The 13,477-nt window shown below is 39.9% G+C and overlaps 1 protein-coding gene across 1 annotated transcript; it reads left to right on the top strand.

The window, feature by feature from the left end:
* Window positions 1-5,846: 5,846 nt before the first annotated feature.
* On the top strand, window positions 5,847-6,368 carry LOC146953607 (uncharacterized). The gene has a single exon (XM_085741944.1). It carries the CDS (start codon window positions 5,847-5,849, stop codon window positions 6,366-6,368), a length of 522 nt encoding a protein of 173 aa, XP_085598070.1.
* The last annotated feature ends 7,109 nt before the right edge of the window (window positions 6,369-13,477 follow it).

Here is a 13,477-nt window from a genome sequence, read left to right on the forward strand (position 1 = left end):
CAAAAATCGCAGCACGGCTTGAAATTGGCGTGGCGCGATTTCCTTCGAACAGACTTCAATATTTGAGCTTTTTGCACTCCAGAACAGTATAAATTGCATGAGAACTCTATCAAAATGTCACAATAAGTCCTAAAAATTACGTAATGACAGCATGTCATCACCCGTCTTCTTCCTCAGGATCGGGAGGCGGAACGATCACCCCGTCTTTCACCTCGCTAAGAGGGTGAATTCCTTCGACATTCAGCTCAATGCCAGGGTTCGTCACCTTCAACTGGGCCATCGCCCGATCAAAGCCAAGCTGGAGGGCCTCCATCAAGCTTCCTTCCAGCTCACCAATCCTGTCCACAAGGCCAGCGCGCCGCAGGACAGCAAGGTCTTCTGCCTCATCATCCCCAGGGAGGTCTGCCTTCTCCAGAGTCTCCTCCAAGGAAGCCTTCTCCTCGGCCAGCTTCCGAGAAGATGCGGTCGCCTGCTCGAGAGCAGTCTGAGCTCCGGACAACTGCTCCTTCAAAGAAGCAAGCTCACGGTCACGCTCTTCAGCGACGGGCCTCTTGCTCCTTTGATCCTCCTCAAGAGCAGCGACCTTGGCGGTCAAAACATCCATCTCCCGCACCAGAGCGTCGACTGGAACCTCACTGACCAGAGAAGCGTTGTTCAGAGCAGCAGCGACCTCCAAAGCCTTCATAGTGGCAATAACCCATCAGTTATTGCCTTACTCCGGCTAGCTGGACCCAGATCCTGGATAATCCTCAGCTCAGAATCATCCAAGAAAAGGGTCGATTGGGGACCACACAGCTCCGGCTCGGACCACACCTTCGGCAACTGGAGGAAGTCTCCCTTCTCAGAACGGACGGGAACGGCCTTGATCGGCGTGATTGGATCCTCAGAGGACACCCTCACCCTATGCCTTTTGGCAGGATCCTGCACCAGCTCCTCAGATGGCTCCTCCCTGTCCAAATCCACCACAAGACCAGGGGTTGAGCTAGGACCAGACCCAGAAATCATATGCTCCAGAGACTGGACATTTTTATGCTTTTTCTTGGCCGAGAGCTTCTTGATGGCCGCATTCACGAGGGCTCCCAAGTCTTTCTTCATTTTCTCTGCAAACACAAGACAAAAGAAACTTGTCAGTTAGGAGAAACAAAACAAAATGACAGCAAGAAGACAAAACAAGAAAATAAGCTACCAAGACAGGCATCAGAATTATCAGAGGTCAACAACTCATAAGTATTGATGAAGCGGGGTTCTTTTACTGGGGTCTCGTCCGCATTCATCAAAGGGTCACCCCATCGGTCAGTCTTAACCCTTTGGGGAAGGGACTCAATGAAAGCCCAGAGTTGTTGACGACGGCTTTTCTCTTCATCAGTCAAAGTGGCAGCGGTCCGACCGAAGTCCTTCGGTTCATAAGCAAAATGGTCCTGAGACCAGCATAGGTGGAAGTAAGAACGACGCTCCTGCCCGCCTTCCTTAGCAGCCTCCAAAAGATTTTCCAAGGCGGCCGCACTCTTAGGCCGAACCAGAAAGAAACGCTCTTTGAAACTCCGGATCTTCCCAGCAAAGGCCTCAAACATCTTCGGGGTCTGGCGGAAAGAAACCCAGTCCGTACCCCGCTGTATGGTGAAGAAGGAGAAAAAGACATTCTTGGAGGCAGGGACGCGAAGATAATCGCACAACAGCTCAAAAACCCTCATAAAGGCATAAGAATTTGGATGAATCTGGGTAGGTGACAGCTTGGTCCAGCGAAGCACCTCCCGCTGGAAGTTAGAGAAAGGGAGCCGAAAACCCATGTCCTTGAAAATCACTTCATACATGGGAAATACGTAATTTTCATACTCCGAACACACCCGGTTGGACATGCTCGGCAGAATCAGTTCCCAATCTCTACCGTCACCGATGAGGTCAAAAGGTTCTTCGTTCACACCATCAGCGGCAAACACCGATTCAGTCTCTAAAGGCTCCTCTCCGGGCCTCATAATGACGGACGCAGCAACTCCCTCGTCAGCCATGACAGATCTGAAAAAGCAAAGGAAAAAGTGAATCTAACAGTCAGATCCACCCTTCCTTCACCTATCAGGTCGGCCATGGCAAGGAAGGGATCAAATCGCTACCATAAAAAAGCAAAGAGGTCTAGAAAATCTACTCACGCATCGAGGGGATCTACCCTCAGCGAACAGACCCAAAGCTTATGGAAGAAGCACAAGCCTGAGGCCAATGTTTCTCTAAACACTAAACAGAAAACATACAACATACCTACAAACTCTTTGATGCACGGTGGAAAACGCCTGAACCAACGGCGGAAACCACCGAGTCAAACTACTCCTGCCCTAAGAAGCATGCATTCCTACGGTTTCTAAAATTAGAACAGAAACTAAAATACAAAAGTAAAAGAAACGAGTCTCAGAACTCTACCTGTGTGGAAGAAGAGATTGAAGTTGCGGTTGGGATGCGAAAACTCGAAAGAAATTTGCCTGTGGAAACTGTGAGAAATCTCTAAGTCTCTGAGAAATTCGAAAATACAGTGACTCTCCAAAACAACAGTGGAGCTATTTATACTCGTTGCACAAACCACCCAAAAGTCACAAAGTATATCTGGTACATCCCTTCACTCGATACTCCTCCTCTAAAGCACTGCTTCGACGACCCAGATTCAATCATACCCCTTCATCCAAGGGCTATGATCCTTCACTACGTTTCTTCAAACGTCAGGATCCAATCAACGGTGATGATGGCACCTCAGAAATACAACCCGAGAACACGCTGGAAACTATAGGCACTCAAGTGCTACTAACAGCCTACACACGTGTCACTCAGAAACCAAAGGTCATGTCCCCTCAACTTCTTCCTCGAGATGCTGGCATTAATTACGGAATGACATCCGGCCAAACTGCCTGACGAGGGAATCTTTCCATCCGATCTCACCGCCGGACATACGTATACCGGACTCCGCCACATTGACAGGCGAACTTACATCGTTAGAGGGAGAACAAGCGCTTCGAGACAGGCGAGCCTATCTGGCCCAAAGCCTCAGCATTCTCAGTCCGCCTCGCAAACGATCCTTCAAGTCAAGGCACACATAAGTCCGCTAACGAGATCCATCTCTACCTCTAGCACGGGGGTATATACCAACTGAATTTCCTTTGAGATCGGCTCCTTACGAACAAAATGCCCGCACTTAAGTCATCACTCTTTATCAAGAGCAACGACTTGGGGGGCTACTGTTCTGGACCGGCCAAAGAGATTCTTGGCCCATTTACTTAGGCCCAATATCATTCAAAGCCCAAACTCCACGTTTGGCATTATTGCTCACAACGTACCCCCTCGCCTGAAGGGGGTGCACGAAGCAAAGAGACTGGTTCAAACGAACCCCAACGTCTCTCTTGCACGTTGTGCACGTTCCCGCAATAAAATCTCTGGCGGTTACACTTCCCACGATTTCATAACCGCCAGAGCCAGGTGTGCCTCCTTAACGGCTCTGCAGCCCTCCACCTCTATAAATAGGGGACTCACCGCAATCCCCCAAGGTAGAACTCTATCTCCTTTTAAAACCCTCACTCTCTGATCTCTACTGACTTGAGCGTCGGAGTGCCTGCAGATACACACCCCCCATCCGCTCCAAGAAGCATCCTGACGCATTCCACCACCGTCACAACCACCGCATTCAAAGCACCGGAAGTCTCCTTCTGATCAGGTACGATCACCTTGGATTCTCTAATCTCTGATCTCGAATTCACTTAATATTTTTATTTAAAAATCAAGGAAATAAAATGGGTATAAATAAGTAAAACAACTTTGAGTAACCCATTTAAAAATCCTTACAGATCCCATTCAAAAATCCTTAAAGATCCAGTAGTAACATCTCATATCTACAAATAACAAAGAAATTAAATAAAGTGAAATCTTTAAATAACACAAAATCAAATGAAAAATGAAAACTTTTAAGTAACCCAAATCAAGTAAAAATCAAAACTTTAAGGGAGAATTAGGTGAATCAAAGGTGCCCATGAACCTGGTTTAGTAATAACAACTAATAAAAGTTAAATTAATTAAGGGTAGGATGATCGGTTACTCACCCGATTCTTCTTCGACATTCTCCTCGATGCCTATGAAAAATTGGTCAATCAATGGGAAAAGCTTAACAAACGAAAACTCAAAATCTAACTAAAATAAAAATAAAAATTCCATAAATTTGGGGGTTTTTTACAATACCTTTTAGAACTTGAAATCTTGGAGTCAAAACTAAGAGAAGCAAGTAACAATCCTTCTTATAAGTGCTCTTCAAGGTAGGAGAGAGAGGGGAACATGAGATGAATTTATCTTCTTTTGTTACAATTTTAATGTCTAAGTCTTTGATTTACTCGCGGAAATGAAAGAGTACTGGCGGGTATCAGAACATTATTGACGGATTTAAATCGGCCAGTAATACAATGTCTTCTGCAGTGGTCCTACATTACCGTTATTGTGGGGGAAAATCCGCCACTAATTCGATGCAGATTGGTTAATAACATTATTGATGGATTTATCTGCCAATAATACTAATATAATTACTATTTATTTCTTTGTGTGTAATTTTCTGAATTATTGAGGGTTTTTTCCGCCAGTAATGCTATTGAGGGTTTTTCTTGTAGTACTGAGAGTTTAGACCGTCGGTAATTATTGAGGGTTTAAATCCGTCAGTAATGCGATTTTGAATTGGTTAGTAATTAAGGGAATTCTTGTAGTGTTGTGTTTTTTTTTAGATCACTTTTTGATGGTTTGTCTACATTTTCTTTCAATTTTTTTTTATAACCAAGTTCTACTAGTACCTCACTTAAAACTTGAAATGTTTGTAACCAAAAAAAAAACTTTAAATGTTTCCAATTCCAATGTAATTAAAAAATAAGAGATAAAAATGCTAGAATCACAATCAAACGACATTCAATCTAATAAAAGGAGATAATCTCACAATGTGCGGTATGACAGCTCAAATCTATGTTGAGAGATGAGCACATTTTCTTTAGTGCTAGACAACTCTTCCAAGAGTTGGATTACTCGCACGAGTTTGGTGAAAGACATGAAAAATAGAATTTTTGGGTTCAGAAATTAAAACAATATAAAGTATTTCACCATTCTATCTAATACAAAGAAATTAAATAGATATAGCATTTTTGGGTTCAAAAAATTTTAACATGATTTGTCACCAAAACTACAACGAAATTATTGCATGGGGATCAATGGGGTTTAGTATAGGATGATGATAACAACAACAACAACAAATCAAAGTGGCTTGAAAAAAGTTCAAAGTACCAAACAAGTGCCTCATGTATTACAAGATATTCAAATGAATGGTCCATACCATTCTTTGTTTTTAGATCGAGTAGCGGAACATAAAATTTTAGGGGATCGAAACATTACCTTTTGCTCGAGTGGGATTTTGTCTTAGCCTTTTCAATGCCACACTTGGATGTGTGTTCTACTACGCAATTAAAGCCGACATTGTAATTTCATGACCAACAATGTTAGATAGAAAATGTCATTAGAGTTAGACCTTACAATCACTTCTGCTTGCTCCACATTGATTAGTGCTTTAGCAGTTAGAAGGAATGATCTTCCTAAAATAATATTGCACTCGAGGGGGGCGAGGGGGGGATAGGTAGGATCCTTCAGATTGGTTCTCAAAAGGGATGGCTAGAATTATCGGGAATGGTCTCTCGACCTAATTTTAGCATGACCCCTGGTGTGGGCCGATCCTCCTTAGAGATTGGTTCAGTCGCCTTTTTCAGCTATCCCTCCAGGCTGATGGGTTAGTGGGGGAGCTTGGTGCGTAGGAAGGGAGTGTGTGGGCTTGGGATCTTAGGTGGAGGAGGCCTATGTTTGTCTGGGAAACAGATCTGCTTAATGATTTTCTTGTGGTTGCGACTAGACACTCCCGTGTGGAGAAGGATGATGTGTGGTCTTGGACTCTTAGCCCTGATGGTCGTTTCTCGATGAAGTCGGTGTACTCCTTTCTTAGTAAAGGTTCACTGGCTATAGGGGCTCCTCAGGGGGATATTTTGAAGGCTATTGCCAGAGTTTGGAAGTCGTGGGCCCCATCTAAAGCTATTGTTTTTTCCTGGCAAATCATTCTCGATAGGATTCCTATTAGGAGTAATCTTGTTAGGCGTGGTATTCCTATTCCTGAGAGGGATATGGAGTGTGTCTCCTGTGCGGTGCTGTCTGAATCCTCGGTGCATCTTTTCGTTACTTGCCCCACGGTCTTTTCGGATTGGTATCAAGTCTCTAGGTTTTTGGGTTGGGAGTTTGTGACCCCCCTTATTCTTGAGCCACATTTCCAGGCCTTCACAGGCTTAGGACAAGGGAAGAAAGTTAGGTTAGGTCTGCTTCTGGTTTGACATGCTGTTATTTGGACCATCTGGACGTCCCGGAACAACCTTATTTTCTCTGGTGGTGCTCTCCGTGAGGAGCCCGTGATGGATAGAATGAAACTCTTAGCTTGGAAGTGGTTCCTAGCTAAGTACCCCGCTAATTCCTGCACTTATCATGAGTGGGAGGTGCAACCCATCCTGTGTTGGCATCAGTAGGGTTTTGGTGGCAGTTTCCCTTGGTTTGCTTGGGGGTTTGGGTGGCGGCTTCTATCTCCTACTTTTGGCCTGTTTCGAGTGTATTTCTTTGTTATTATGTTTCTGTTCTGGTAGCTATCTGTTTCAGTTGGTGGTTGTTTTTCTTTTTTGTTTCCTTGGTGTTGTTTTTCCTTTCTTGTTTTGGTGCGTCCCTTGGGGGTTTGTCCCAGGGGTTTGCTACTAGGTGGTTTCGGGAGCGTCCTTTGGCGGCTCTTTTGGTGTATCTTGTACAATATTGTGTTATATATATATATATATATATATATATATATATATATATATTTGCCATTAAAAAAATGGTTGGTTGAGAAATACTTGTGTCAGGGCCGGCCAATAGATTAAGAAGCCTAAGCAAAAAATTTAATGTGGCCTTTAAAATTATTATTTTAATAGAATATTTATATAAAATCAATTTTATGGAGACCGAAATTTGAATTTATGACCAAGAGTAATCGAGGCATTTTTGATAATTAGGTAAGCTATGCAAATATCTGTAATTTATATTTGTCATGTAATATACATATAACAAAATTAATTTTTTAGAGACCTTTTTTTCACCCAAAATTTTGAGACCTAAATCCCTTGCTTGGGTTGCTTGACCCTTAGCCCGACTCTGACTTGTGTCAAACAAAACTCCTTCATATTCCATGATCACAATGTCAAGAGGAAACAAAAATTTATCTATTTGTTGTAACACCTTCTGGAAAGTTTTAGTTTAAACCCCTAAAGTCTTTTGAAAGTCTCTAATGCCATTTTATTGATCCTTGATCCGCAGTAACAAAAAGTGTCACCCATGAAGTGTTATTGTATGCATCATGGAATATTGAACTTCCGTTGGTGCTGCTTCTTGCTTGAAGGTTTTTTCCTAATAGCATATCTAAACTTCCTTCTAAAATACTCCCTCCGTTCCAAAATACATGTCGCAGTTAACCACTACACACATGGCAATACACAACTTTGACCATTAATATCTTTAGTTATATATAATAAGAAATTATAAAAATTTGATATTTTGAAAATATACATTGAGACAAATCAAACAACATCTTACAAGTTAACATTTGTATTTATATATTACTTAAAAAATATGGTCAAATTTAGCTATGTGAATAGCAAACATTGTAAAATTGCGACATGTATTTTGAAACGGAAGAAGTAAGTTACTTATTCCTTTGTTGATCCTTTTTCGACAAATCTTTTAAGAAGTTTATGCAACATGTCCTTCAATGATGCTTATCTGATCAATAGGACACATAACAATCATATCCTGATGGTTGTTTGAGCCGAAACATAATGCACAAGACTGCTCAACAATGTCGGTCTTACAGAGAGAGAGAGAGAGAGAGAGAGAGAGAGAGAGAGAGAGAGTTCCCACTACAAGGATTGTGAGCCTTTAAGCTTTCAACATGCTGTGTTCACGACCCCATGACATGGTAAAAGTGCTTGTGAATTTTGGGACGAGGGAGTTTTGGAAGACAGTCAATAGTAAATTTTGGTGGTTGATTTCCTTTAGATATACAACTACATCATTAGACACCCATTTTTAGCAGTTCCAATAAAAGCTTGAAACAACCTATATCTAAGGAAAATAAAAGACAAACTACCTTTGTTCGCGTTGTTTTGAAACTGGGTTTCGTTTTTTTTTTAAGGATATGGTCTGATTTGTGTTTCGGTTTATAGGGTGGGTTTGGTTTCGGTTTCGGTTTCGGTGTGGTAACGTGTTAGGGTATGGATGTGTTGGCCAGTTCTAGATTTGCGATATGGATGATGGTACTAGATTTGTCTGTGCGCTTGAGATGTCATGTGCGGATTTGGTTTTTTGGTTGAGTATGTGTTTGGTTCGTTGGAATTGTTTATGATTGTGTGACTAGAAATTCGATTTGTTGTTCGTGGTTATGTTTGGGTTGTGTGTGTTGGCCGGTTAGGGTTTGTGGTAATTGAGATCAGTTTGTGTTTTGTTGTTTTGTGAGGAATTGTTTTGTGAGAGATCAGTTTGGTAATTGAATTCAGTTTGTGTGTGTTCTTGAAGATTTTTGGATTGAGCTTTTTCTGTGTGGAATTCGTGTCCTTGTTTCTGATGGATCTCTGTCTTTTTTATTCAAAACCTTCGTTCTAATTCTGGACCAGAATTCATTCTCATTGAATGAAATTCAATGTGTGACGCGTTCTGGTGAAAAATAAGGAAAGCTGACTTTGGTGATTGCCACTGATGGTGGCGTTGGACAGACTTTTTTGGACCCCTAGTCTGATTATTTTTGGACTCATTGGACGAGTTATTTTTTGGACATTTGGACATTATTCTAATAAAATAAAATGATTAAATAAAAAAAAAACTATAATGTTCCTTCAAAAAATAAAACTAAAATGAAAATAAGATAATAAAAAAAAGCAAAATAAAAATATAGATAAAAGATGGAAATAAAAGTAAAATAAAAAGATTAAAAATAAAAAGACTAATAATAAAAATAAAGTGAGAAGAGGGCCCGAATCGGAACAAAAATGAGGTATTTTAAAATACCTCTCTGCCGAAATTTCTTTTGAAAAGTCAAAGACTATTCAAGGTCAAACGGCGTATGAATGTAGGATCTTAGGTCAAAAATTGGGGTATGACAATGTAGATGACCATGGATCTACACACACAAAAAAATAGAAAAAAAAGAAAAAAATCAAGAGCCAAAAATGGTCTCTTAAAAAAAAGTACATTTCTGTCAAAATAAAAAGACAGATAATTCTATTGTTTTACCCATCTTGTTTGAATCAAGGAAGGAAGGATGGCAGTGCATTAATGTTTTATCAGGAATCCCTAGGTTAGTGAACTAACTCCAAGTTCTTCTGTAAGCCTACATTCCCAAATTATATCCACCTTTAACCTAAACCAAATTATAACCCTCAAAGTCCTCCTAGTGTGTGAATAACTTTAACTTAACTGTTTGTTTAGAATTGTTTCAAATTTATAGCAAGGTAAATTCATGTGACGACTAGAGTGGGAAAATGTCGTAACCAACCCTACTGGCTTTAGGAGATACATGCACGTATCTTAGAAAAGAGTATGGCAGACAATAAAGGTTACTCTCACCAAGCCAGACCCGCTTGAATGTATAGTGGTAAGCTTAGTTGCTGCTCTTCTATCAATGTGAAGAATGATTCTTAAGCACGACTCCCAGAACGGTATGTTTTTCCTTAAAAAAATGCAAAGAATAAATTTCGTTTTTCTTTCGTTGCTTGAGGACAAGCAACAATCTAAGTTTGGGGTTGTGATGACAGGTCATCTTACATTATTCTTAGCAAGTTTTTCAGTTTATTTTAGTAGGAAATAGCAGCAAAAAAGAGGATTATTAGAACGATTGCCTATGATTTTGGGACTTTGGTAATGTTTTCTATATTTAAGTATGTAATTCTAGTTTTCCCGAAACATAGCAATTTGAGGGGGTTGTTGAAGTAATTCACGAAGAAATCATGCAAATCAGCAAATCAAGAACAACAGAAGAATTGTGAAGATTCAAAACTCAAGAATAAAGATTTAAGAGGCCTCAGAAGACTTACAAGTGGGATGAATTCTGTTCCCAAAGTACCGACGCAAGTTATTTGAAGACGAAGACCTAAAAATGACAGAAAATCAGAGATTTTGCACGGAAGGAAGGCAGAATGCGCCTAGGGAATTTGAAATGCGCCTAGGGCATGAAAACTTATTTCATGCACCTAGGGCATTTCCCATGCTCCTAGAGCATGCATGGGGTTGTAAGCTATGTGTAACGCCTGTCGTAATTATTGAATTATTTTGATGAGTTTTAGCATATATTTATATGAATTATATGTGTGATTTATATGATTTATGAATTTAAGTGGTTTACAAGTTTTATAGATAAATTATGTGATTTTCGAGATTTATGTGAAGTATATGATTTTGTGAAGTTATAATGTTGGTGTGACTTATTTTATTATTAAATAAAATAAGATATGAAAAATAAAACAAAAATATTAAAAATGGGGCTGTGAGGTGAAATGAGTAAGTTTAGAGGTGAGTAGAGTAATATGAAGAGATAAATAGGGCAGACATAAGTTAGAAACGTTTTTACGTAAAAACGCTTTTGGAGAAAAAGGGAGAAAAGTCAGAAAAGAGGAGAACAAGAGGGAGAGCTGCGATTTTCATCAAACAAGGTAAGGGTGAGACTAACTTTTGATATTATTAAGTGTATGATTCTGAAAAATGAATTTAGCATGATTAGGTTGAGTTTTTGTGAGAATCGAGAATTAGGGTTTATGACCGATTTTGATGATTGAACAATGAAATTTAGTTAGATTGAAGCCAAACTTGTGCACATACCTTAGATATTCCATATGGTGAAAATTAGATTTGGATTTGAGGTTAGAACCATTAGATTAGGCGGAAAATTGAGAAAAATCTGATTCTGTTCGAGCCTGATAATCATCGCTCGCCATTGCGAGCAAGAACACTCGCCATTGCGAGGGATGAAGTTCATCGCTCGCCATTGCGAGCTAGAACACTCGCCATTGCGAGCAAACCCTGTACTCGCCATTGCGAGCAAAGTAGCTCGCTGTTGCGAGCAAACCCTTTTAGGTGTTCCAGAGAGCACGTTTTGCTCGCCGTTGCGAGCAACTGTACTCGCCATTGCGAGTAACACTGTTACTTGCCTAAATTGTTTTCCATGCGATCCTTTCGCACGTGCAGTCGTGAGTTGATCTTAGAAGTAAGAATGAGGGTTGTTTAAGATACTTCCAGATGTCCAGAAGCCTGTTTAGATGACTGAGATTATTAGTAATGATGTATGGTACTATTATGATGTTTTATGATATTTACGTTGATGTAATTCATTCCTCAATTGACGTTAATACATTCAAGCACTATTATATGCCGTATCTTGCTGTTGTCCAATGCTGTTGACCATTTAATGTCTTGAAGTTGCATGAGTCGGTCTAAGTTGTAAAGATTTATGAAGTTGTCCATGTTAATGGAATTGTAAGTGATGTTATGATGTTGTCTAAGTCGTAGGAAGATTGAGTACATTGCATACTCATTAAAGATGGGGGCTTGAGGCCCGACAGCTTAATGCTCAAACTACATTGGGGGCTTGAGGCCCGGCAGCTTTATGCTCACTTTGTTGAAGAGCCTATTTACGCTCATATATGTTGGGGGCTTGATGCCCTGAATGGTACCACATGCATTTGCATATCAAGAAGTTTACGATGATATAAGTTGTGAAGAGCTGCATTGTCAAGTTGAGTCGCATTTGTCGAGTCAAGTGTTGAGTTGAATATGATGTCTGATGATGATTTAAAAGATGATGTTGATTACGATTTACTGATGATATTTGATGATGATATTTGATTATGAATTGATATGATGCTAAGTGATAAATGTTGATATGTTAAAGATGTTTCATGTTGTTAAATGCATTTTGATGAATTATATGCTTAATTTATTGACTGTGAAATTTCACCCCTTCTGCTTGAAAATGTTGCCCTTCGTATGGGTAACTTGCAGGTAATAACACTAGAGGCGTTCGTGAGTGGACTCCTCACATTGTGTCTAGGTGCTCTGATACGTAACGGGATGGGGCTTGCTTTTACTTTTATTCCTTACATGTCATTTATGAACTTTTTTATGAATAAATATTGAACCAAGACTTATGAGATTTTTTTGATGAGGCCTGCGTGCCAAAAACTTTTATTAATATGTTGAACTAATTTCCGCTGCGAAGTTTCAGATTTTATGATGTTGAATTTTAAAGGATAATTGTTATTATCCATTTTATGACCTTTAAGAAGTGTGTGACATTCCGTTTATGATTTAAATACTCCGATTTATTATGAAATTTTTTTGTTGGGAAAACGGGGTGTTACACTATGCACCCTGTGCATGCAAAAAGTCGGGGCGCAACTGTCTTTTCCTGCTTCCGTTTTGGGTAAAGCCCGCACTTTTAGCCCAAACCCAGGTAGAAACTCTCACTATAAATATCAGCCTTACTCATTCAGAATATCTCGTTCAGAACTGGAGCAGTTCAAGAGGAAGGCGACTTTAAAGCTTCAGGAGAGTTTTTATCTTCTCCATGATTTTCGAGGGTATGTTTTATCTTTAGTAATTTGTTTTTAGTTATCTTGTGTAACTAAATCTTTTTAGGTTAGAGTTCTAAGATGAACCTCTATATATTTTTGTTGGATATTTATTTAATTTAATTTGTCGTTTATTTATTTTATTTATGCTTTTGTGCACTATAGAGTTTTATTAGATTATAGTTTTTATTTCTGTGAGAGGTGCAACCCTCGTTAGGTACTTAGGTTGTGACAAGACCTAATATTGCTATCACTAACCGGATGCTTATATCTTGATATTTATATCCCTTTACTGATAATTATCTGTCTAGGAAGTAAGTGATTATTAATTAGCCAAAGATACCATAGGAATTGTTGACCCTAGACGTAGGTACCCAGTGGCTAGAATCCATTGGGTCGTGTGGTGCATTACCGAAGCTAGAAATTAACGGGTTAGTAACTAGAGAAACAAGCACCTAGCTGTCCGACTTAAAGCTATAACCTGGTAAGACCATTCTCTTGAAACCCTTAGTAAGGTAGACATAGATTAGGGATGTCCGTTTGTAGAACTACTAAGTAAGCTTAGAGAGAATGTCCTATGAGTGTCCTAAGATTCATAGATGGGTAGACCTAAGGGAACCTTGGCCTTCATTGCCTTGGGAAACACTGGAAAGCCAATATAAAGTCTATGTCTCAATTACCTTTAAATTAGCAAGACCCCGCACATAAGGATCATCGTGCGATCAACCGGTTCAGTTAGCCATCGGAGGGAAAGGCCTAATTAGGTATCCAATGGCTAAAACTCATTGGGTCAGGTGGTGCCCTACCTA

The sequence above is a fragment of the Medicago sativa genome, chromosome 1 (assembly GCF_051527215.1).
Source record: "Medicago sativa cultivar Bolivia chromosome 1, Bolivia_mono, whole genome shotgun sequence".
Classification (NCBI taxonomy): domain Eukaryota; kingdom Viridiplantae; phylum Streptophyta; class Magnoliopsida; order Fabales; family Fabaceae; genus Medicago; species Medicago sativa.

Bases quoted from the DNA above. Each gene is read 5' to 3' on its own strand.
- LOC146953607 (XM_085741944.1), top strand. From the start codon at position 5,847: ATGTTTGTCTGGGAAACAGATCTGCTTAATGATTTTCTTGTGGTTGCG.